The 27,121-nt window shown below is 41.3% G+C and overlaps 1 protein-coding gene across 1 annotated transcript in view; it reads left to right on the top strand.

Moving 5' to 3' along the window:
• Positions 1-7,356: 7,356 nt before the first annotated feature.
• FAM47E (family with sequence similarity 47 member E) overlaps positions 7,357-27,121 on the top strand; it is a 30,526-nt gene continuing 10,761 nt past the window's right edge. Inside the window, exons 1-4 of the mRNA XM_060147987.1 lie at positions 7,357-7,447; positions 11,499-11,871; positions 14,094-14,221; positions 20,189-20,339. Coding sequence (XP_060003970.1) covers positions 11,728-11,871; positions 14,094-14,221; positions 20,189-20,339 — 423 coding nt within the window. The 5' untranslated portion in view covers positions 7,357-7,447; positions 11,499-11,727. The remainder of the gene's footprint in view (positions 7,448-11,498; positions 11,872-14,093; positions 14,222-20,188; positions 20,340-27,121) is intronic.

The raw sequence follows: 27,121 nt of genomic DNA, 5'->3' as shown, positions 1-27,121 counted from the left end.
AGAGAAATACCCTGACTTTTCCCTTCTCCCATCCCCAGGGTCCTATCAGTGCTTTCTGCTGCATTCCCAAATGCATCCTGCAGGTGCCAGAGCAGAGCAGGGACAGGTAAGGAACAAAGCGAGGGCAGACAGTTGTAAGCACACCCTATACTTGATCTGACTAAGTCCGGCTAGACTGCTCTCCATAATAACTAGCACCAGCTATACTCCTCCCAGCAGCGTGTCCCCACATACCGTCTACTCTTTATGGTCTACTATACTCCAGAAAGTAGCAGTAGACCTCTCTTCCATCCTCCTTTGAATGTGTCTAGACTATTGCAGATGCCTCAGGCAGCTCCTTAAATCTAGCAGCTTCCTGGAGCTCGGGAACCCATCCATCGATTGGGCCATAGCCTCTTGAGGGCAGCAACCTCAACAGTTTTTGGTTTTTCTTGGGTTTTTTTGGCCGTGTTGGGTCTTCGTTGCTGCACGCAGGCCTTCTCTAGTTGTGGCGAGCAGGGGCTACGCTTCGTTGTGGTGTGTGGGCATCTCATTGTGGTGGCTTCTCTTGTTGCGGAGCACGGGCTCTAGGCGTGCTGCCTCAGTAGTGGCGGCGCACGGGCTTAGTTGCTCTGTGGCACGTGGATCTTCCCAGACCAGGGCTCAAACCCGTGTCCCCTGCATTGGCAGGTGGATTCTTAACCACTGCGCCACCAGGGAAGCCCCACCTCATCAGTTTTATTTGTAAGGCCCCACTTGTCATTATGCTCAATGCTACTGACCAAGTGATAAATATACTTGTTGATGATTGGTGTCATGCCTTACCCCTTATTGTTATGATTTGGCTTGCAGACTGCATTGGTGGCAGTCTTCAACAAGCCACCTGTGGCACTGTGGAGGGAAATCTCTAGGGAGAGCCTGTGGGTGAGGGAGAGAGTTGATACCCAGCCAACAAGCATCGTTTAAGACCATAATGGTTGTCAAAACACTGTGTTGGTTGATAAACAGGCTCTGCTCTGAGCAATGCTAAGTGACCACTGTGCCCTGACTGCCCCAGCCACTTCCTTGGAAGCACCCCTCCCTCCAAGACCAGCAACTAAAGGGATATGTCTGGCCTGGCCAGGGGACTCTAGAACTCTGCTGCTGCAATCTGGCTTGCCACTTTCCCAAGTGGTTCTTGCATATGGCTTACTGGTTGTTAAATATTTTAAATATCCTTCCCCTGGAGGAGTATCACAAAAGAAGCATAGGGGAAAGTCTGTAGACTTTTGGGTGTCCTATGACTCCCAGGAGCCTCCTTTCTATGTGTGATGATGGCAGAGAGAATCCTCCAGGATTATATTCCTCATAGAAAATGCTCCATATGTTTTTTGCTTTTCTATTCATTTACAGCATACCCAGTAAAGTGCACGAGGCTGAAGTGTACCGCTCGTTGACATTTTACACGTGTACACCCATGTATCCACCACCCAGATCAATATATAGAACATTTTTAGCCTCCCAGCTGGCCCCCTCCTGCCTCCTTTCCATCAATTACCCCAAATAACCATAATATCAACATCTATCACTATTACTTAATTTTGCCCGTTTTAAAAGTTCTATAAATGGAAGCATAGAGTACATACTCTTTTGAGTCTGGTTTCTTTTGCTCAACATGAAAAATGTCCTTCCTTTGTGATTTATTTGGCTATTTTTCCAAATTGTTAAGTTGGATTCTTAGCTCATTAATTTCAACCTTTCTTCTTTCTTTTTGCATTATTACAATTTTTAAAAATTGTGGCAAAATACATATAACATAAAATTTACCATTTTAACCATTTTTAAGTGTACAATTCAGTGGCATTCATTACATTCACAATGTTGTGCAACCATCATGATTATTTCCAAAATTTTTCATCACCCCAAACAGAAAGTCTGTACTCATTAAGAAATAACTTCCTATTCCTCTCCCCCTTGAGTTCCTGGTAACCTCTTTCTGTCTCAATGAATTTGCTTCTTCTAGATATTTCATATAAGTGGAGTTATACAATATTTGTCCTTTTGCCTTTGGTTTATTTCACTTAACATGATATTTTCAAGGTTCATGCATGTTGTAGCACGTATCAGAATTTCATTCCTTTTATGGCTGAATAGTATCCCATTGTACGTATATATCACATTTTGTTTATCCATGTATTTTTTGATGGACACTTGGGATGGTTCTACCTTTTGGTTATTGTGAATAATGGTGCTATGAACATACTGTACAAATAACTGAGTCCTTGTTTTTAATTCTTTTGGGTATATACCTAGGAGTGGAACTGCTGGGTCATACGGCAAGTCTATGTTCAGCTTTTTAAGGAATGGCCAAACTGCTTTTCAAAGCAGTTGCACCATTTTACGTTCCCACCAACAATGCACAAGTGTACCAACTTCTCCACATCATTGCCAACCTTTTAATTTTTTTTCTTCTTCTTCTTTTTTTTTTTTTTAGGCTGCACCGTGTGGCATGTGGGATCTTAGTTCCTGAGCAGGGGCTGAACCTGCGCCACCTGCAGTGGAAGAGCAGAGTTCTAACCACTGGACCCCCAGGGAAGTCCCTTTCTTTGTTTTTATAGCCATTCTAGTTGGTGTGAAGTACTATCTCATCGTGGCTTTGATTTCTATTTCACTCATGACTAATGATTTTGAGCATCTTTTAATGTGCTTACTGGCCATTTGTATATCTTTGGAGAAATATCTGTTCAAGTCCTTTGCCTATTTTTTAATTGGGTTGTTTGTCTTCTTGTTATTGAGTGGTAGGAGTTTTAAAAAAAATATTCTGGATATTATACTCTTATCAGATATATGATTTGTAAATATTTTCTCCCATTCTGTGGACTGTTTACTCTCTTGACAGTTTCCTTTGATGCACAACACAATGGTCTGTAATTTTTATGAAGCCCAGTTCATCTGTTTTTTCTTTCGTTACTTCTGCTTTTGATGTCATGTATAAGAAACCATTGCCAAATCCAAGGTTATGCACATTTGCTCCTCTATTTTCTTCTGATTGTTATAGTTTTAGCTCTTAAAATTGTCTTTAATCCATTTTTGAGTTGATTTTGGTATGTTCTCTAAGGTAAGCGTCCAATTTCATCCTTTTGCGTGTGGCTATCCATTATTTACTGAGGAGACTATTATTTCCTCATTGGTCTTGGCACCTTTGTCAAAGACCAGTTGACCATTCATTTCTAGGCTCTAAATTCTATTCCACTGGTCTATACAGATGCTTTTGATTATTGTAGCTTTTAGTAAGTTTTGAAATAAGGAAACTTTGTTCTTTTTCAAAAATGTTTTGATTATTTTAGGTCTCTTAACCCAAAATTCCATATAAATTTTAGGAAGAGATTTCCATTTCTTCAAAAAACATCATTGGGACTTTGATAGGGATGCATTGAATCAGTATATCACTTTGGGTTGTACCGTTGTCTTAATAATAAGGCTTCCAAACCGTGAACATGAGATATATTGATATTTCCATTTATTTAGGTCTTAACCTTTCTCCTTTTTTAGTTTAATAATTTAAGGTGATTTCATTCTAAGTATCATTTTAGTTTCATCTCCCAGTTTTTGATATTTTTACATTTATTTTTAAATTTCTGTCTTGATATACTCCTTGACCCATGAAGTATTTGTCTTGTTTTATTTTCAAATAAATGCTTTTAAATATGATTTTGCTATTGATATTTAACTTAATTGCAGTATGATCAGGGTTGTGGGTTAAATGATACCAAGTCAGAGATGTGTAAAACTTGTTTTATGAACTTGCAAATATAATGTTGTATATGTTCCTGAGAAGAATGTTTTCTATGACTGTTGGATGCAAAGTTCAGCATATATCCATTAGATCAAGCTTTAAATTCTTTGTCCTCACTGATTTTTTTGGTCTGTTTGATTTATTACTGAGAGTTGTACTAAAATCTTCCTATCAGGATAGTGTCTTAATCAATTTCTTTTGTAGGTCTATCAATTTTCCTTTTTGTATTTTAACCTATGTTATTACGTGCATACAAATTTAGAATTGTGTATCTGTGTCTATCTACTGTGTATGCGTGTGTGTGAATTGCACCTTTTATCATTTTGCATAATGATACATTTAATACTCTTTATATATCTCTAATGATCTTTTTTGCCTTAAAGTCTATCCTGTCTGATATTAATATAGTTATATCAGGTTTTGTTTGCTTAATATCTACCTGGTACATCTTTCTTTGTATTTCTTCAATCAATGTATTTATCTTCTTATTAATTAAATAAAATAATTCAGTATTTTAGATAAGTTATTTTTGTTAATATCCACTGATTAGAATGTATTATGATTTTATACAACCCACTTTTTAAAAGAATACCAACGTATTTATAGTTTTCTTTGTTCAACATTCCATCTCACATTGATATTCATTTGGGGATCATTTCCCTTTTATCTGAAGTGCAACCTTTATAATCTTCTTTAGTTATGGTCTTTTGATGATAAATTCTGCCATTTTTTTGTTTGTCTGAAATGTTTTTGAGCCATATTATTGGAAGATAGTTCTGTTAAGTATGCAGTTCTAAACTGACAATTGTTTTTACTCAAACCTTGATTATTTAATGTCTTTGACTTCTATAATTGCTTTAGAAGTTAGCTTTCAGTCTATTTTTTGTTCTTTGTAAGTAATCTATCTTTCCTATCTGGCTATTTTTAATGTCAAATATTTGTCTTTTGTATTCATGGTGAAATGCTAAGTGAGATTTTATTCTTATTTATCTTATTCAGAGTCCACTGTCCTTCCTGAAATTGAGAATTTGTATCTTTAATCAAGTCTGGAAAATTCTTAGCCATTATCTTTTAAAATATTGCCTCTCAATAGACATTTCTCCAAAGAAGACATACAGATGGCCAACAGGCACATGAAAAGTTTTTCAACATCGCTAATCGTTGGAGAAATGCAAATCAAAACCACAATAAGAAATCACCTCACGCTTATCAGAATGGCTATCATCAAAAAGTCTACAAATAACAACTACTGGTGAGAATGTGGAAAAAAGGGAACCCTCGTACACTGTTGGTGGGAATGTAAATTGGTGCAGCCACTGTGGAAAACAATATGGAGGTTCCTTGAAAAATTAAAAATAGAACTACCATATGATCCAGCATTTCCACACCTGGGTATAGCCAAAGAAAACAAAAACACTAATTTGAAAAGACACATGTACCCCAATGTTCATAGCAGCATAATTTACAATTGCCAACATATGGAAGCAACCTAACACCTTGTCCAGATGCCAAGGGTTTCTACTATTCCAAGACCATTTTATAATATCTCAGCTTAAAGTTCTGTGTTTTTTGTTGTTCAAATGCTTTTTTTCTGGAAAGTACCATGCACTAAGTATTGCTGAGTATGTAGTAAAATGTTACAGAGATAGTAATTAGTCCTTGAGCGGGAAAGATCCAGTAACAGTGTTTGGCAACCCTGTTACGGGTATTTGAGTAACCCTCTTTGGAAATAAAATGGTCACACTATCTGCCAATAGGGCTAAAAACAAAACAAAACAAAACCCCATCATCCTCACTCTTAAATAACATCTACTTGTTGGATTACTATACGTAACACATTTTACCTTTGTGTTGCAAAAGAGAAAGAAGGGGAGAGAGAAGAGAATGAATGAGAGATTCTCTGAGTAATGACTATAATTAAGGCATGGAATGTGATGAAATAAAAAGAATCTTAGTTATTTCCTACCAGATATGAAATCAGATTTACTACATGGAGCAAATATCAACTTGTGAGGATACAGGCAGGAGTCATGAAAATAGGTGGTTTTTTGTTCATTCATACAACACTACAAACTAAGTAACAAGATGACAAAGACCAAGTCTGTTTTATCCCCCATTGCCTCCCAAGTGCCTAGCATGGCCATAACAAACAATATTTGTTGAATGAGGACCTACTGTGTGCTATGTACAGTACTAGGAGCAAGGTGGACATGACCCTAATCCTAAGGAGAAATCCTACTTCCTCAAAGTAATGAAAGCTGGAGTTTGGAATCAAATAAATATTAACGATATTATCGAAGATAATGAAAACAACTAACAGGGCTCCTTTTCAAGATTATATTCATAGCTTTCTCTATCAACTATTATAACAACTCTGTGGAGTAGCCGGGCAAATATTAATATCCCCAGTTCACAGTTGAGATAATAATAATAATACTCAGTAGTTATTGAGGGATTCTTACTTGCCAGCACAGCGTTCAACGCTTTACATTCATTATCTCATTGAATTCCCCAATAACCCCATAGGCAGATACTACTATTTCCCTCATTTTCAGACTAGGAAATCAATGAAGCTAAAACAAATTTAAGCAACTGTGCGGGGGTGGGGGTGGGGAGTGCATAATTATTAAGCGGCAGAATCATGACTTATCTCAAGCGGTGGGACTCCAGGGTTTTCCACTGTGCCTAGAAAAGGCAGCTGAACACACAGAGCAGGTGAAGATGCTGGAGCTAGTGCCAGTCGGGGCACCTTTATTACCATCCAGATATTTAACAGGTGCCCAAAGGTGAAGCTAATTTATTCCCAGAGAGTTTAAAGAGAAGACTCATCTTTAAATGACTACAAAAAGTATCCCACCATAACAGACACAACTGAACTACTGCAATAATTTTGAGAGAAGAGAATGTTTTGCTGCTATTTCCTCTAGAAGCAACGCTCACTATTTAAATCAGGAACATTCAGAAGCAGCAAGAGAACTTAGCAAACCCCAAATACATCCTCATGCAATCCATATTTACGTGGGCAACTGCCTATCACGGCCAACTGGATGGCAATTTTACTGCTGAAGTGAGTCCAGGCAAAAGACTCAAGCAACACAAGAGCTGGGAGGGACTCTGGAAACCAGCTGGTGACTAGCTAGATACCAGTGCGCAGCCCCCGATTTACTGAGGCGGTGAGATTCACGGAGTTCCAAGACCTCCAGAAAAGCATTCCGTGCTAAAAGGCCTTCCCACCACTAGAAATCAGTCTATCCCTTTCGCCCCCTTTCCACTCCTTCTCTCTCTCTCCAGCTGCTTTCTTCCTTTTCAACACATTTTTTGAAACGGTGGTGAACAAAATAAACACGAACACGCCTTCCGAACAGATTAAAACATAATTAAACCAAGAACCTGATCCTTCGCGCTTCCCCTGCCACGGTCCACGCCCCGGGGCGTTGGAGAAGGTTCTGGTGAGGCGAGGGTTGGGGAACGCAGGGACGCCCCGCGGACGCGTGTTCCCCGCTAGCAGCAGGGGGGCGCCCTGAACGAGTCTGCGCAGTGCACAGCTCCGCGGGTCTCCTAGCGACCCGAGAGGCGGGGGAAACACACCACCGGAAGCCGGGTGGGCAGCCGGGGAACCACGGCTGACCGCAAGCGGCTGTTAGCACCCGCGTCGCGGGCCCGGGTGTCGGTGGGCACGGACTGCAGGCCCTGGTAAGCGCGCGCACGCGCGCGGGTGGAGCGTGGGGGGAGCCTGCACCCCCTGCTTGCTGCGGCAGGGGGCGGGGGATGGCCAGGGGCCGCGGAGGACCCAACTCCTTTTCCTCCTCATGGTCCCCCGCAAAAATAGACCATAACCAGCGCGCGACGTTCCTCAACGCCAAGGACACCCTTTTTTTTTTTTTTTTTGGTTATTCTCAGAGTCCCCCAGAGGATGTAGATGAATATACCCATTCCAGATGGGAAACTGATGGCCATAGAGTCCTCTGCGGAGACTGGTTTAGCCTGCGACCTGCCCTTCTCCGGGTTAGACAGCACCTGCAGCCTTGGCCACCCAGCTGGTAACTGTGGCCAAGCTGAGCCCGTGTTTGGAGAGTACCTCGGGTACTGGGGTGGTCTGCTGCTGTTTTGAATGTGTTGATCTCGGAGAGACAGCAGTCAGCTGTCCTGAAGAGAGATCTTAGTTCCCTGCCCAGGAATTGAACCTGGGTAGCCTGGATGAAAACCAGGAATCCTAGACACCAGGGGCTAGAGGCTAGAAGCAAAGTTCCCCTGGCTCTTACCCCAACTGAAAACAAGAATGTTTCAAGGAGGCAAAAACTGTAAAAACAGGTACAGCGTTTATTATTAGAGACACAGCACAATGTATGGGAGAGCACACACTGAAACAGTTTATTTAAGTCAGGAGCTAGGCAGAAATACACACCCAGGGAGAAAGGGTATGGGCGTCCTCTCTTTATGAGGAGGAGACAGTAAGTCAGAAACTAGGCGGAAGTACACAACCAGAGAGGAGTGCTGGCCTCCTGATTGAGAAAAGCAGTGAAAAGGTGATTTAAATCCCTTCTATAGGACAGTCCTTCCAGGTCTTTGTTTACATCTGGCCAATTATCTTGCTTCTTCCTTCACACCTGACTGGTCCTAGGATGCTCCCCAACATGCGTGTGCAATATTTTGCTAAGATGGATCCCACCGCAGACGCCTGTGGGTGCATGTCCACACTTACTATGGGGTGGCGCCCCCTCCCTTTTTGACCCCCAAGGAGCCTTCCTGCGCATGTGCAGAAAGGGAAGTTTTCCTGACCTCAGGAGTGGTCATCTTATCTCTTTACTTCAGCAGAGCTCAGTTTCTGCCACTAGCTTTGTCCTTGGAGTGTCTGGGGGAGAACAAAGCTTCAATTTTACTCCACGTGACAGACACCAGCTGTCCAGCCCAGGGGCCCATCTGTCTCCTACCTCTGTCACTGCCGCAGGACAGGAAGCTGAGGCTTTCTGCCTTTGCTGATTCCTCGAGCTGCTTATGAGAATGGAATTCGGCTCTCTTGTAGGCAGCACGATGTGATGGCTAAGATTACAAAGTCTAGAATCAGAAAGGCTGGAGTTGAAGGCCAGTTTTCCTCTTGTTTGACTGGTGACCTTAGGCAACTTAGTTGCTGTTTCTGGACTCAGTTTTCCTACCTGTAAAATGGGGACAATAAAAGGAATCAGCTTTATAGGATTGTTGTGAGGATTTACTGACATAGCACCTGTGAAGCAGTTACTGCCACATACATGCACTGTATACATGTTAGCAATTATGAACTCTTTGAGAATCTCTCCCCACACCCATTTTCAAACTGTTTGCTTTGAAATAATTATAGACTCACAAGAAGTTGCAGATATAGTGCAGAGGCCCCATATACCCTTCCTCCAGATGCTTCCAGTAGTACCATCTTGCATAATGATAGTACATTACCAAAGCAGGAACTCAGCACTGGCGCAGTATATGAATTAGACGGTAGGCTTTACTTGAATTTCACCAGTTGTCACTTGTGTGTGTGTGTGTGTGTGTGTGTGTGTGGTTCAGTAAAATGTTGTCATGTGTATACATCAAGATACAAAACTGTTTCCTCACCGCAAGGGAACCACTTCATGCTATCCCTTTATTATCATTCATTTTCCTACCCACAACCCTTGGCAACCACTAATTTGGCCTCCATTTCTATAATTTTGTTCTTTTGAGGATGTTAGATAAATAGAATAATACCTTTATTAAAGGTATAAAACTTTTGAGATTGGCTCTTTTTCATTCAGCGAAAGCCCTTGAGATCCATCCAAGAGATTGTATGCATCAACAGTTAGTTCATTTTTACTGCTGAGTTGTATTTCGTGGCATGGACGTACCATGGTTTATCCATTCATGTGCTGAAAGACATTCAGGTCGTTTCTAGCTTTTAGCTATTACATATAAAGCTGCTATGAACATTTGCGTACAGGTTTTTGTGTGAACATAAGTTTTCATTTCTTTAGGATAAATGCCTGACACTCTTTTGCACTTCTTAAAAGTGGAAATATCCAAGTATCATATAGTGACTGTGAAATAGTAAACGTTTAGAAAAAATGTTTTATTTTCTGGGTCAAGCAAAATTTTTCATGAACTTAACAGAATGCAGAGTGGTAAGCTTATCAGCTATGAGAGGTAAAGTGGGGTCATGGGAAGCCCTCCAGCCAGATCGGTTGCCTTATTCACCTCTTTGGAACTCAGTTTCCTCGTTGAAAAGTGAGGAAGGTGGACTAGATTTCTTTCAAAGTCTCTGCCAGCTCTAACAATCTATGAGGTTTGAGCTAGCTGCCACACTTTCCCCATTTTAAGTGGTATGACTGTCCTTAAGTAAAAATATTGGTTATCAGATTTGATTTTATGAAGTGCTTGTGTGATGTATTAGGATAATGAGAGACCTGCCATTAAGCTGCTCAGGTTCCAAGTCCTGACTTTGGCCATGGCTGGATATATTAGATTATCCAGGTCCCATTTTTCTTCCTATTTGTCCATCTGTCTCTTCCATCTTAGCTTCATGCCCTAACTACTCAGTGCAAACAGGGGTCTGATGGGTAAAGAAACAGAGTGAAGCAGGCTGCATATGAGGCAGTAGGGAGTGGTAGAGACTGTGAATAAGAGAGCAAAGGACTTGTCTAAAAGATGGCAGCCCTTATACCAATAATGGCTCCATGGATAGGTGGACCCAGTGTCCCCAGAGCTCCTGATTTCTGTTCCAGGTTATTTGTGTGAACTTTTTTATATGTCAGAAGCTCTGGCATAGTGGTTAAACACCTTTCTCCAGAGGCACACTACCTGTATTAAAATTTCAGCTCTCCCCCTTATCAGCTGTGGGAACTTTGACAAGTGTTTGGTTTTCAACTTCTTTGTGCCTCAATTTCCTTATCTGTAAATGGGAATAATATTAGTACCTACTTCATAGGAGTGTTATGAGATTAAAATAAGTTAATTCATGTAAAGCACTTAGAACAACACGTGTTATATAGAAAGTTCTCAATACATGTGAACTCTTATGATTCTTATTAAAACACAAATGGGATCAAATGACAGGTCTGTGGTCCTGATACATTCCATGAACAACCAGTTTGCAACCCTTGACCCCCTGAGTTTAGAGGAGAAATCGAGGTCCACAAAGGTTAAATGAAGGGCGAAGGTCATGCAGCTAGCTAGGGGCGAGGTGTCACTGTGTCCAAGTTCTTCCCACTGCACTGTGTCCCTTTAAAGGATAAGAAAGAGTCCCAAGAGGGGTCACAACTTGTGAGTATTCTTCACAAAGAGACTGGATAGCTGGATGGTGGTGACAGCACCACCAAATGTAATAATGGATTACATTTACACATAGTGACACGGATGAGCCTTCGTGGTATCCTGCTTGGTAAGCAAGTCACAGAATAGTACCATTTACGTACATGAAGGATACACAGGTCTTATAAGGATGTCTGCAAACAACGGGTACATTCCAAATCTGTTAAGAGTGGTTTTGCTTGTGCAGGGGAGGGCAATGACGGTGGGCTATGGGAATAACGTAGAATAAAGAAAACAGGAGAGGGGCCTTGCACAGACCAGCGATAACGTGCCATGAACCAGGCCTATGATTAACTCAGACTTCGCCACGTGACCCTCCCTTCCCCCACCTCTCCTCCTGAAACAGGTGGAGACCAGCCTGCTCACAACCTCCTTCTCCCACCCTTGTGGTCCTTGTGGTCCATAACACCGGCACGTTGTCTCGCAGGTACAGAGAAGATCTGCCGTCCAAGTGCTTCACAAAGCACGGGTGCAGGTCGCCACGCCCCACGTCACTGAACAGCCGGCGGTGGAGGTTTGTGAGAACGGGACTGGATGACTTCCGGAAAGGCTGCCCGCCTTGCGGAGGTGTGATCACTCGGGGCCCTGAGGAGGGCTTTCTCCCCCAGATTTATCACAGAGCTCCCCGACCTGCCCCGAAGAGGAGCCAGAAGGACATGCTGCCTAGGGAAGCAGCCCTGTGTTCCACGCTCTCGCCGGCCCGCCAGGCGCGGAAGGACTTCCTGGCGGACGTTGAGGCCCATCCGACCCCGCACCCCTCGGCTCCCTACCCGGACCTGGAGGAAGACATGCCCGCAGAGGTGACCACCCGGGGAATATTGCTCCTTAGATGCCTGGGGAGTTCCCTCCAGGGGGAGAGGGTGATGAATGTGTCCCCAGGGGGGGAGTTCTCCTGGGGTTTGGAGCAGCCTTCTAAGACGTGCAAGTGGCAGCAACATACCCGCCGCTCCCTGTGCTTCCTATGAGGCCATCCAACTTATAAAGGCCCAGCAAACCAGAAGTGTCCGACTTGCTTACCCCTGAAGCTCTACCAGTCTACTTTGCTTGTGACTTTTTAGGGGGAGAATAGAGTGGAGGAATTGTCCAGTCTTGCTCCTGTCACGTTAGCCTGGTCTTGGGAGGTATCCGTGAGAATTATTAACTGATGGCTAGAAAGGCACCTGCGCACCTGAAATGTCATGGGCAATTTCACCAGATTGCCAAGACTAGGGCTGGGCAGCAGCTGCGATATGTCACCTCTGTCCCAGGCTTCTTTTAACTTGCAGGTCTAATGTCCTTCGCATACGTCTCTTGTCCTTATAGCTCAAAATGGCTTCCACACCTCCAGGCATCGAGTCTGTCTTTCAGACAAGAAGGGGAAGGGGCAGAGTTTAAAAGTTGCACGCCAGCCGACTCTTTTAATTAGGCAAATAGTAGCCTTCCCAGTAAACATCTCATTCATCTGACCACTCTTAGCTGCTAGGGAGTCTAGAAAATTGAATTTCTTGGGTGGGTATTGCAGCCCTGAACAAAATCCAGGACAAAATTCTATTAGATTTAAGGAAAGGGGGCAGGATGGATATTGGACAGGGAACTAACAGTGCCTGCGACCCCGCTACCCCCTTACCCCTTGCAGTCTGTTCCCTGTGTCAGCAAGCGTGACAGTTGTTGAGAAGGTAAACACCTCTGCTCAAAGCGTCTCATTCAGAGTGAAGTCCTTGCCATGGTCTGGAAGGTCCTGCGTGTTCTGTGCTCCATCCCATTCCTGCCCTGCTCCCTCTCCAGCCTCACCGCCTACTCCTCTGCCCTCCTCAGTCTGCTGCAGCCGCTCTGGCCTCCTGGCTGCTCAGCAAACGTGAACAAGCATGTCCAGTTTAGGTCTCTGTTCCTTTGTCTGGAGCACTTGCCCCCGGATGTCTGCCGGCCTCACTCCTTCACGTGCTTCAGCTCTTTCCTCAATTATCTCCTCACTGGAGAGGCCTACATAAAAAGACACTCCCCTCCCTCTCATCCTCTGTGCCTTACCATGATCTATTTCCGTCCTAGCAGTTGTCAGCGCTGGGCTTCTCACTGGAATAAAAGCTCTACAAGGGCAGGGCTTTTCAAGGGCAGGGATTTTATCTGTGTCTTTCACTGTGTACCACCAATACCTGGCATATGGTAGACACTCAATAAATAGTTATGGATAATGGATGAATGAATGAGTAAGTGATTAGTGTCAGGGAAGGCTGTAGAAAGGACAACTGGAATTTCTAATCAATGATTTGCCCCCTGGGCTTTCCTTCACTGCCTCCTGCGGGCCAGAGCTCTGAGTCTGTGACAAAGAGATTGTTTGAACACCTACTTAGAGGGCACATGGGACAGTGGCTCTTATTCCCATGTCTGACCTCCTCAAACAGATGTGTTGGCTTCCTTCTGAAGCAGGATCTCTTCTTGTGGTGCTATGATGGCCACCAGCAGCTCTAGATGTAAATTTTACCCAGAAAAACACCACCTCTTTTTGCACGGTTCCAGCAAAATTCCATGACCAAATTTCCCTAGGTCTCACTTGGGTCTTGTACCCATTCCTAACCCAGTCACTGTGGGCCTGATTAACATGGTCAGCCTGCAGAGTGACGAGTGCTCAGGACAATTCAGATCACAAGGACTGAGAGTGGAGAGAGACATGATTCTCCAAAGAAAAGTCTAGAGACTGTTACTCATAGGAGGAAGAATGGATGGTGGGCAGTCAAATAAACAGAAATCCTCTAGAGACACTTTTTTTCTGTGGGGCAGTGGGGTCCGGGTGGGTCCAGAGGCACTGTTCCATCTAGAGGAGACGGAACTTCAGTAAAAAGGCCACATAGCTAATGTCTAGGTGATGGACGTTTACCTGCAGCACCCAGCGCTGTATTTGCACTGGAATTAATGAACAGAATTGACCAACTGGAAAGGAAAAGGAAAGGGATGACTAGGTCCATTCTGTTTTAGAATCAAGGGGCACCCTTTTCAGCTCATCTTGCTTTCCTCTAAAGTTGTTTTCTGTTTGTAACTCTTATTAAAGGTGCTGGAAGTGCTGGGTCCTGACAAGAAGCTGGAGGACACACGGGGTTATTGTCAGGGCATCCGGAAAAGAATGAAGGAACCCACAAAACTTTTAAAAAAACGTTCTACTCAAGTCTTCCTGGGGCAGTAAGTATCGTTCTTAACCTCTCGCTCATTCCTGTCCCATGATGAAACGTTCTAGTACAGATCTTCCTTGACTTACGGTGGGGTTATGTCTCCATAAACCATGGTAAATGGAAAATACCATAAGTCAAAGATGCATTTAATACATTTAACCTACCAAACATCACAGCGTAGCCTAGCCTACCTTAAACGTGCTCAGAACACTTACATTAGTCTACAGTTGGGCAAAATCATCTAACACAAAGCTTATTGTATAATAAAGTGTCGAATATCTTATGTCATTAACTGAATACAGCACTGAAGGTGAGAAACAGGATGGTCGTGTGGGTACAGGATGGTTGTAAGTGTATCGGCTGTTTGCCCTTGTGATCACGTGGCTGACGGGGAGCTGTGGTTCGCAGCCCAGCATCACGAGACGGTATCATCACTGCATATCACCGGCCCAGGAAAAGATCCAAATTCAAAATTCAAAGTGCATTTTCTAGTGAATGAACGTTGCTTGCTTTTACTCCATCATGAAGTAGAAAAATTGTAAGTTGAACCATCATAAGTCAGTGACTATCTGTAGTTACCTTCTCAAAGCTTCTCATCTTTAGAATATTTTAGGAATAATTAAGAATCTTGAGAATAATTAAGAGAAGCAAAAGTAACTAAGTTCCTGAGGAGGAGGGAAGGGAGCCTCGGGTCCCGCCCTGAAGAGTGTTTACTTCATAAATGGATGTGAATTAGCCAGCTATGGAGAGAGTACGGGTGTATCTGCGTCTGCGTGACTCTAGGACAGCTGTTGGAGAAGAAGAAAACTGCAGAAAACCTGATTGACTTTGATTAGCCCACAATGGCTTTCTGCATTATCTGTGGCAGAAGCCCTTTTATTCAACAGGACTGAGACCAGTAGTTGGTTGAATAACCAACCAACCAAACCAGCCAACCAAGAGGCTAACATAGGGAATTGTAGAAGATGATACTTTAGTACTTGACACATTTTGCTTTACCCTAAAACATAACTGTACATTCACTTGCTAGTCTTTTAATATAAAGCCTTTTTTTGGAGTATGGGTCTGCTGCTTGGAGTTTCCCAGTCATCTTTTTTGCATAAACTACACCAGTAATGCCACCTTCATTGAACCTTTCCAAAGCACTAAGCTTAATTTTCATAGAAACCGCTCTCTTTCATATCACACTTTTGTTTTCCCCATTCACATATTATTTAATTGAAAATGTAAATGCCATGATAAGTATACTTGACACAAACAGATTTGGGATATGCATTTGACTGTTGAAATTGATGAGATCACTGGCAGGCACTGAAGCGTATGGGTGAACTAGAGGGCAGCCCAGCCACAGCACCCAGGCCACTTACATAGGACCCAGGACCACGGCCAGGGTGTGTGGAAGGGGCCACGGAGAGCTTTGCTAGTCACACGAGTTAGCTACGTGGAAGTGGAGTGAGAGAGAATCCACTGATTAATTATACATGTTGGTTAGGTGGGGACACGAGGTGACAGGAGCCCCACTGTTCTGGCCTCTTAGTGTACCCCCGGTCAGTCTGGGGAGAACAACTGGGCACACTCCTCTCAGCTCTGCCCTTCTACTGGAAAGCAAGATGGCCCATGGAAGCACGAGTTCTCCTCTCTTCCTTCCTTCTTGAGGGGAGCCCCACCCTGGTCCATGCCGCTGCTGCCTGGATGGGACAGTCTGCCCATTTCTGGATTTCAGTTAGCAAGTCCTCTTGGACCTGAACCCAAGTGCTCGAGCATGGCTGCCGCCAGTGATAAAGGGGACATTTTGGCTTTTGCCTTTGCTCTTTGTATTATTTTTCAGTGCTTAGAATGTGGGTGGGGAAGAGGGAGGAGTGTTGTAAGTAGGGGGTCCCCTTGGAGACTCCAACAGTGTGGGTCAGTGTGGCCCTGTGAGCATCTTTGAATTCTTGACCCTCAGGGACCATTAGCTCGTTCTATTTATGCAAAAAGGTCAACAGTACTTATCAGGCACCTACTATGGGTCATGGTCAGTGCTAGGTTCTGAGGACACAGTGGTAAACAAGTTAGGACCCCATCTTCGTGGTGATTGCAGACTGGTGTGGAAGCAAGCAGTAAATATCAAGGGCATCGAGTCTTTGTTCACAAAGCTATATGTTTATGAAATATGACTTTTCTTTTATTTCTATTTATATCTGACACCAAGCCCTCATCCCACTGAATAGCAAACATTCAGTCGTGGTCATTTTTTGTAGTGTAAGAAAGTGGGATAGGCCTCTAGCAATTGCAGAGGCAATTAAATTGGTATTTAATTTCTTTCTGGTTTTGGGGACTCTTTCTTTTCTCAACCCTTTGCTGTTTCTGTCACACTCTATGCATCTCCCCCACTCTCCCCATCCCATCTCAACACCTACATAATTACTTCAGTGAGCTTGGGTTTCTACACAATGTAAGATCTGTCTTTCACTTAGGCAGTTTTCTTGGTCAACCCTGTAAAAATCTCCAGGGCAAGAAATTTCAAGCTAATGGGTTATCTACTTAAGAGGGGAGAAGGTAAAGTATAGAGAAAATGAACAAAATTAATGTGTTAATAAATTGTCATATCACAGAATGAATGTATAATTATATAATGGCGAGGGTTTTTTTGGTCAGTGTATTCTCAGTTTCCTATGGCTGCTACACAAAGTAACACAAACTTGGTGGCTTAAAACAATAGAAATTTATTATCTTGCAGTTCTGAAGGCCTGAAGTCAGAAATCAGAATTACTGTGCTGAAATCAAAGTATCTGCAGGTACATGTCCTTCCAGAGGCTCTAGGGAATAATCTATTCCTTGCCTCTTTCAGTTTCTGTAGGCTGCCAGCCTTCCTTGGCTTGTGGCCATATCACTCCATTCTTCAAAGGGCAGCATCTTCAAATCTCTCCCTGCCCTGTCTTCACATCACCTTCTCCTCTGTGTGTGTCAAATCTTCCTCTACCTCTCTCCTATAAGGCACTGTGATGGCGTCTAGGGCCCACCCAGATAATCCAGGATAATCTCCCCATCGCAAACTCCTTAGTTTAATCATATCTGTAAAGACTCTTTTTCCACATAAAGTAACCTTTAGAGGTTGCAAAGATCAGCACCTGATCTCTTTGGGAGCCGTTAGCAGCCTCCCACATGAGGTAATATCTCCCATCTTTAAAACAACTTTCTTTAACTATATAGTCTCTTCTTTCCTTTAGAGCAGAACTCCTTGAAAGAGGTGTCCATACTCACTTCCTCTTTCATTCTTTCTTGAACTCAGCAATCAGCACTCCACTGGATCTCCCTTGGGTCAAGGTCACCAATGGCCTCTATGTTACCTAATCAGTTCTCAGTGATCACCACTTGATGTAACAGTAGCAGCTGACACAATTGATATCATCTTTCTCGAAACACTTTTTCATTTTGTCTCTGGTACATCCTCTTTCTTGGCTCTCCTCCTGCGTCATGGTCCTCTCCCCAGTCTTTTGCTCATCCTTCCCTCACCTTCTTTTTAACCTTGAAGTGCATCAGTCTCTGACATCTTCTTTTCTACATGTTATGCAATCTAAGTCACCTCATTCAGGCCGTCTATGTATGGATGTTTAACATTTGCCTTTGAGTGTATAATTGGCATCTCAGACTCGACAAGTCCTAACTGAACTCTTGATTTCTTCCCCAAACCTGCACCCGCTTCTGTCTTCTCCAGATCAGTAAATAGTAACTCCATTCTTCCAGTGGCTTTTGAAACAGTGGTTGCAATCTGCCGAAAAATCCTAACGCCTTTACCTTTGAAATATACCTAGAATCTCACCTGTTCTACTACTGTCAGTCTATTCCAAGATACCATCATCTCTTGCCTGGATTATTGGAATAGTTTACTAACTGGTCTCATGGCCTCCACCCAGCCCGCATCCTCTGCCCCAGTCTATTTGTTGCACAATAGCTAAAGTGATTCTGTAAAAAACTTAAGTCATACAATATCAGTCCTGTGCTCAAAATTCTCCAGTTGCCTGCTTATTCAGAGTAAAGTCCATAGTCCTTACAGTTGCCTCTCAAGTTCCTTATGATCAGGTTCCCATTATCTCTTCAGGCCTCATCCTCTACTATTATATCCTTTAAGTACTCCTCTCCAGTCGCACTGACCTCTTTGTGTACCTCATACATGCTTAGCACCAACCTCAGGGCCTTTGCACATGCTTTTCTTTTCTGCCTGGTGTCTGCATTGTTTGATATCTGCATGGTTTAATCCCTTTCTTCTTTTGGGTCTCTGCTCAAAGATCACTTTGAGAGAACCTTTCTGTATAAATAAGAGCCCCCGTCATCACTCTCCATCCCTCCTGCCCTGTTTTATTTTTCTTTATACCACTTATAATCACCTGGTATATATTTGTTTAGCTCTTTCCTATCTGTCTCTCCCTACTCAATTGTAAGCTCTGTGAGGACAGGGTCTTAACTTTATTTACAGCTGAATCCAAATGCCTAGAATGGTGCCTGGCACATAGTTGGTGCCTAATAAATATTTGTTGAATGGATGGATGGATGAATTAATATATAGGTGCTATGAATAAAAGGTACAGGGTGCTATGAATAAAATGTGGGCTCTTGGGACAGACTCTGTGAATACCTCCCTGAGGAAGTGGCATGTATGTTGAGACATAATGGGGATGAGGGAATAGAGTTGGCATTGCAGTCAGTTAGAATAACATGTACAAAGGCCCTGTGGCTGGATGGGAGCATGATAAATTCATGGGACTGAGAGGGGGCCACTATGGTTGGAGCTCAGAGAGTGAGGGAGTGTGTAGTTACAGAAGAATCTGGAGAGATAGGCAAGGAACAGGCCATGAAGAGCCCTGAAAACTGAGTTTAGACTTAGATCTTTACTGGAGGAGTAACAAGAAGCTATTGAACTCAAAAATCTTGTACCTGAATGTCCATAGCAGCATTATTCATTATAGCCAGAGTGGCAACAACTCAAATATCCATCAACCAACTGATGATGGATAAACAAAATGTGGTCTCTCCATACAATGGAATATTATTCAGCCATAAAAAAGGAAGAAACTACTGATACATGCAACAGCATGTATGAAACTTGAAAACATTATGCTAAGTGAAAGAAGTCAGACATAAAAGATCATATACTATATGGTTCCATTCAGATAAAATGCCCAGAATTGGCAAATCCACAGAGACACAAAGTAGATTAGTGGTTTTTAAGAGCAGAGAGAATGGTGGGGGTGGGGAGATGAACAGTGACTGTTAATGTTTATGGGCCTTCTTTTTGGGGGTGACGAAGATGTTTCAGAATTAATGGTGATGGTTGCACAACTTTGTAAATATATGAAAGCAACTGTATACTTTGAAATGGTAACTATTAGGGTGTGTGAGTTATATCTCAAGTTTTAAAAAGAAGCTATTGAAGATGCTTAATCCAGGATGAAGGGTAGCTGCATTTGATAAGACAAGATTTACACTTTGGGAATGGATTAGGGATTAGCAGTTAGGGCCTTAAGAGAAAATGCAGAGACCCCAGCAAGGAGCCTTTTGCAACAGTCCAGAGAAGGAGACAGAGTTAAAATCTACCAGATTTACTAATAGGCTGGAGTTTAGGGCTGAGGGAGAGAGAAGGCAAGGATATCTCCTACTTGTCAAGATAGACTTGACAGATTCCAAGCACTGTAATTTGTGTTTTTACCTGAAATAGGTCTTAATAAATGGTACTCATAATTTTAAAAAATTAACTTACAGTGATAAAATTCTATATCAGCTTTAATTGTTATAAATAAATATGATATACTTGTCTTTATGATATTGATAATGAGAATATGATCTTTGAAAAATACTAACATAGAATTTGTACCAGCTTGCAAGAGCCTGCCTGTTAAACATACTTGCATTATGAGCTCCTCCCCAAGATACTATTTGAAATCCACCTGGATTCATGGCGCTGTATATTGTGATTCTTTGATGATCTCATTAACTTTAGTCCCAAGAAGACTCCTGTGTCACATCCAGGCCAGTGGCTTTATGAAGAAAAGAAGCCAAGTGAATCAGATCTGCTCTGCAATGATGGTCCACTTCGTCATGAAAACGTACGCAAAGGAGTTAGCGACTTCTGCAGCTGGGCTACTAAGTTTGTAAGTTACTGGTAATACTTACAAGTCGAGCTCAAAGTTGCTTTTGTTAAAAAACAGTGTTTGGATATAATCTAAGTCAAAAAGGCAAAGTCGTAAAGGAATCTTTTGACTCTCCCACTGTTTAAAATAGAAATGTTTCTTGTAGGTGAAATTTCTGGAAAGTTTGCAAGCTTACAGCCAATGTTTGAATGTTTATTGTTTATAAGTACATTGCTGTTGTTTCATATTTTTTTTTAATTTTTAAATTTTTTTATTATTATAATTTTTTTAATTAGCTTTTTATTTTGGAATTGTTTTAGATTTACAGAAAAGTTTCAGAAATAGTAAGAAATTTCCCATATTTCTCATGCCCAGTTCCTCCTATTAATAACATCTCTTATGTTAATAATTAGTATGGTACACTTGAAAAAATTAATGCGCCATTATCAATACATTTTTTTTGAATTTTATTTATTTTTTTATACAGCAGGTTCTTATTAGTGATCCATTTTATACACATCAGTGTATACATGTCAATCCCAACTGCCCAATTCATTACACCACCCCCCACCTCCCGCGGCTTTCCCCCCTTGCTGTCCATATGTTTGTTCTCTACATCGGTGTCTCAGTTTCTGCCCTGCAAACTGGTTCATTTTTCTAGGTTCCACATATATGCGTTAATATATGATATTTGTTTTTCTGACTTACTTCACTCTGTATGACAGTCTCTAGATCCATCCACGACTCTACAAATGACCCATTTCGTTCCTTTTTACAGTTGAGTAATATTCTATTGTATATATGTACCACATCTTCTTCATCCATTTATCTGTTGATGGGCATTTAGGATGCTTCCATGACCTGGCCATTGTAAATGGTGCTGCAATGAACATTGGGGTGCATGTGTCTTTTTGAATTATGGTTTTCTCTGGGTATATGCCCAGTAGTGGGATTGCTGGGTCATATGGTAATTCTATTTTTAGCTTTTGAAGGAACCTCCCTACTGTTCTCCATAGTGGCTGTATCAATTTACATTCCCACCAACAGTGCAAGAGGGTTCCCTTTTTCTACACCCTCTCCAGCATTTGTTGTTTGTAGATTTTCTGATGATGCCCATTCTACCTGGTGTGAGGTGATACCTCATTGTAGTTTTGATTTGCATTTCTCTAATAATTAGTGATGTCGAGCAGCTTTTCATGTGCCTCTTGGCCATCTGTATGTCTTCTTTGGAGAAAGGTCTATTTAGGTCTTCTGCCCGTTTTTGGATTGGGTTTTTTTTTTTTGTTATTGAGCTGCATGAGCTGTTTATATATTTTGGAGATTAATCCTTTGTCTGTTGATTTGTTTGCAAATATTTTCTCCCATTCTGAGGGTTGTCTTTTCATCTTGTTTATGGTTTCCTTTGCTGTGCAAAAACTTCTAAGTTTCATTAGGTCCCATTTGTTTACTTTTGTTTTTATTTCCATTACTCTAAGAGGTGGATCAAAAAAGATCTTGCTGTGATTTATGTCAAAGAGTGTTCTTCCTATGTTTTCCTCTAAGAGTTTTATAGTGTCTGGTCTTACATTTAGGTCTTTAATCTGTTTTGAGTTTATTTTTGTGTATGGTGTAGGGAGTGTGCTAATTTCATTCTTTTACATGTAGCTGTCCAGTTTTCCCAGCACCACTTATTGAAGAGACTGTCTTTTCTCCATTGTATATCCTTGCCTCCTTTGTCATAGATTAGTTGACCATAGGTGCATGGGTTTACTCCGGGGTTTCTATCTTGTTCCATTGATCTGTATTTCTGTTTTTGTGCCACTACCATATTGTCTTGATTACTGTAGCTTTGTAGTATACTCTGAACTCAGGGAGTCTGATTCCTCCAGCTCTGTTTTTTTCCCTCAAGACCTCTTTGGTTATTCGGGTTTTTTTGTGTCTCCATACAAATTTTAAGATTTTTTTGTTCTAGTTCTGTCAAAAATGCCATTGGTAATCTGAATCTGTAGATTGCTTTGGACAGTATAATCATTTTAACAATATTGATTCTTCCAATCCAAGAACATGGTGTATCTCTCCATCTGTTTGAATCATCTTTAATTTCTTTCATCAGTGGCTTATAGTTTTCTGCATACATGTTTTTGTCTCCCTCGGTAGGTTTATTCCTAGGTATTTTATTCTTTTCGTTGCAAGGGTAAATGGGAGTGTTTCCTTAATTTCTCTTTCAGATTTTTCATCATTAGTGTATAGGAATGCAAGAGATTTCTGTGCATTAATTTTGTATCCTGCAACTTTACCAGATTCATTGATTAGCTCTAGTAGTTTTCTGGTGGCATCTTTAGGATTCTTTATGTATAGTATCATGTCATCTGCAAACAGTGACAGTTTTACTTCTTCTTTTCCAATTTGGATTCCTTTTATTTCTCTTTCTTCTCTGATTGCTGTGGCTATGACTTCCAAAACTATGTTGAATAATAGTGGTGAGAGTGGACGTCCTTGTCTTGTTCCTGATCTTGGAGGAAAGGCTTTCAGTTTTTCACCATTGAGAATGATGTTTGCTGTGGGTTTGTCATATATGGCCTTTATTATGTTGAGGTGGGTTCCCTCTATGCCCACTTTCTGGAGAGCTTTTATCATAAATGGGTGTTGAATTTAGTCAAAAGCTTTTTCTGCATCTATTGAGATGATCATATGGTTTTTCTTCTTCAATTTGTTAATATGGTGTATCACATTGATTGATTTGCACATATTGAAGAATCCTTGCAATCTTGGGGTAAATTCCACTTGATCATGGTGTATGATCCTTTTAATGTGTTGTTGTATTCTGTTTGCTAGTATTTTGTTGAGGATTTTTGCATCTATGTTCATGAGTGATATTGGTCTGTAATTTTCTTTTTTTGTAGTACCTTTGTCTGGTTTTGGTATTAGGGAGGTGATGGCCTCATAGAGTGAGTTTGGGAGTGTTCCTTCCTCTGAAATTTTTTGGAAGAGTTTGAGAAGGATGGGTGTTAGCTCTTCTCTAAATGTTTGATAGAATTCACCTGTGAAGCCATCTGGTCCTGGACTTTTGTTTGTTGGAAGATTTTTAATCACAGTTTCAATTTCATTCATTGTGATTGGTCTGTTCATATTTCTGTTTCTTCCTGGTTCATTCTTGGAAAGTTATACTTTTGTAAGAATTTGTCCATTTCTTCCAGGTTGTCCATTTTATTGGCATAGAGTTGCTTGTCACAGCCTCTTAGGATGCTTTGTATTTCTGCGGTGTCCGTTGTAACTTGTCCTTTTTCATTTCTAATTTTATTGATTTGAGTCCTTTCCCTCTTTTCCTTGATGAGTCTGGCTAATGGTTTTGTTTATCTTCTCAAAGAACCAGCCTTTAGTTTTATTGATCCTTGCTATTGTTTTCTTTGTTTCTATTTCATTTATTTCTGCTCTGATCTTTATGATTTCTTTCCTTCTACTAACTTTGGGTTTTGTTTGTTCTTCTTTCTCTAGTTCCTTTAGGTGTAAGGTTAGATTGTTTATTTGAGATTTTTCTTGTTTCTTGAGGTAGGCTTGTATAGCTAGAAACTTCCCTCTTAGAACTGCTTTTGCTGCATCCCATAGGTTTTGGATCGTCATGTTTTCATTGTCATTTGTCTCTAGGTATTTTTTGATTTCCTCTTTGATTTCTTCAGGGATCTCTTGGTTATTTAGTAATGTATTGTTTAGCCTCCATGTGTTTGTGTTTTTTAAGTTTTTTTCCCTGTAATTCATTTCTAATCTCATAGTGTCATGGTCAGAAATGATGCTTGATATGATTTCAATTTTCTTAAGTTTTCTGAGGCTTGATTTGTGACCCAAGATTTGATCTATCCTGGAGAACGTTCTGTGCGCACTGGTGAAGAAAGTGTAATCTGCTGTTTTTGGATGGAATGTCCTATAAATATCAATTAAATCTGTCTGGTCTGTTGTGTCATTTAAACTTTGTGTTTCCTTATTAATTTTCTGTTTGGATGATCTGTCCATTGGTGTAAGTGAGGTGTTAAAGTCCCCCACTATTATTGTGTTACTGTCGATATCCTCTTTTATAGCTGTTAGCAGTTTCCTTATGTATTGAGGTGCTCCTATGTTGGGTGCATATATATTTATAATTGTTATATCTTCTTCTTGGATTGATCTCTTGATCATTATATAGTGTCTCTCCTTGTGTCTTGTAACATTCTTTATTTTAAAGTCATTTTATCTTTTATGAGTATTGCTACTCCAGCTTTCTTTTCCATTTGCATGGAATATCTTTTGCCATCCCCTCACTTTCAGTCTGTATGTGTCCCTAGGTTGAAGTGGGTCTCTTGTAGACAGCATATAGATGGGTCTTGTTCTTCTGTCCATTCAGCGACCCTGTGTCTTTTGGTTGGAGGATTTAATGCATTTACGTTTAAGATAATTATTGATATGTGTGTTCCTGTTACCATTTTCTTAATTGTTTTGGGTTTGTTTTTGTAGGTCCTTTACTTCTCTTGTGTTTCCCACTTAGAGAAGTTCGTTTAGCATTTGCTGTAGAGCTGGTTTGGTGATGCTGAATTCTCTTAGCTTTTGCTTGTCTGTAAAACTTTTGATTTCTCCATTGAATCTGAATGAGATCCTTGCCGGGTAGAGTAATCTTGGTTGTAGGTTCTTCCCTTTCATCACTTTAAGTATATCATGCCACTTCCTTCTGGTTTGTAGAGTTTCTGCTGAGAAATCAGCTGTTAATCTTATGGAGTTCCCTTGTATGTTATTTGTCATTTTCCCTTGCCGCTTTCAATAATTTTTCTTTGTCTTCAATTTTTGCCAATTTGATTACTGTGTGTCTCGGCATGTTTCTCCTTGTGTTTCTCCTGTATGGGACTCTCTGCGCTTCCTGGACTTGGGTGGCTATTTCCTTTCCCATGTTAGGGAAGTTTTCGACTATAATCTCTTCAAATATTTTCTCTGGTCCTTTCTGTCTCTCTTCTTCTGGGACCCCTATAATGTGAATGTTGTTGCATTTAATGTTGTCGCAGAGTTCTCTTAGGCTGTCTTCATTTCTTTTCATTCTTTTTTCTTTATTCTGTTCCGCGGCAGTGAATTCCACCATTCTGTTTTCCAGGTCACTTATCCGTTCTTCTTCCTCAGTTATTCTGCTATTGATTCCTTCTAGTGTAGTTTTCATTTCAGTGATTGTATTGTTCACCTCTGTTTGTTTGTTCTTTAATTCTTCTAGGTCTTTGTTAAACATTTCTTGCATCTTCTCGATCTTTGACTCCATTCTTTTTCCGAGGTGCTGGATCATCTTCACTGTCATTATTCTGAATTCTTTTCTGGATGGTTCCCTATCTCCACTTCTTTTAGTTGTTTTTCTGGGGTTTTATCTTGTTCCTTCATCTGGTATATAGCCCTCTGCCTTTTCATCTTGTCTGTCTTTCTCTGAATGTGATTTTTGTTCCACAGGCTCCAGGATTGTAGTTCTTCTTGCTTCTGCTCTCTGCCCTCTCATATATTTTTTAAAGTGGCTGTCTGCACCCAACTTTATTGAGATACAATTGACATATAACATTGTGTAACTTTAAGGTATACAATGTGATCATTTGATACATGTATATATCGCAAAATGATTACCATGATCTGGTTAGTTAACAAATCCATCACCTCATGTAATTACCTCTGTGTGTGAGGTGAGAACGTGTAAGATCTACTCTTAGCAACTTTCAAGTATATAATACAGCGTTGTTAACTAGAGTCACTATGCTGTACATTAGATTCCCCAGAACTTACTCATCTTATAATTGGAAGTTTCTACCCTTTGGGCGTCTCCCCATTTCCCCCGCCCCATTGTTTCATATTTTAATCTTTCATTTCAATGTTAGGACCTTCTTTTCTCTCTGTCCTTCCCTCTTTTTTCAATTCATTTTTCTCAGTTATATTTATCTGTAAGTACTTGGAAAGCTATGCTTGACTACAGTCGTTAACGAAAAATATTTGACATGAAGAGACTTTTGACTCAGTTATCAAGTTCTTTTCTTGCCCTCCTTCTAAGAACCTTTTTAGTTATCTATTTCTGTCCCTGAGTCCCAGTAGATGTCTAGATTCCCGATGCTTTTTCCTGAATTTCAGACTCTCTAGAATTTTCAATCCCCCTCCCCCCATTTTTTGAGTCAGTTTTAGTCAATATATTATTTTGGACTATTTCTTTGGCAAGTAATATAATTCAGACTAGATTAAGTGAGAAAAGGGAATCATCCAGAAGTATTCAGAGCTTCAGGCACAGCTGGATCTGGGTGCTAAAATGTTTTTAGGTGCTCTCCCTATCACTTAGCTACTCTCTTCTGACTTCACATTCCTGTAGTCTTTCCCTAAGAGATATCAAAAGTATTCACTAAATTTTCCAAGCTTATATCCCACCAGGCAACAACCTAACATGGGAAAAGAGCAACCTTTTTCCCGTAGGGAAAAATCCAGGGCTTACTCTCACCAGACTAACGTGGGTCACACCTGTGCCTGAATTATCCACTATGAGTAAGGAGATGGAATATGCTCATTGACTGGTCTAGGTCACATGTCCAACCCTGAGGCCAAGAGGTGGGCATGTCCAGCCCACTTGCGACAGATGGACTGAAAGTGGTGGAGGGAGGCTCTCCGGAGTGTGACTGGAGTAGGGATGCTGGACAGGGTAGGTGATGCCCACTCTACCACTGCTTGTCTACAAGCTGACTAGATAGGATTGCCCGAGTCCCAGCCCTTCTACCTCTCCCACTCCTCCTGTTGGGGACTATTCCTCTTTCGAGGCAGGAAGTATAAGGAACCCTAGGATAATTGTTTAACTG

The sequence above is a fragment of the Lagenorhynchus albirostris genome, chromosome 4 (assembly GCF_949774975.1).
Source record: "Lagenorhynchus albirostris chromosome 4, mLagAlb1.1, whole genome shotgun sequence".
NCBI lineage: Eukaryota > Metazoa > Chordata > Mammalia > Artiodactyla > Delphinidae > Lagenorhynchus > Lagenorhynchus albirostris.
This window is presented reverse-complemented; position numbering and strand designations above follow the sequence as displayed.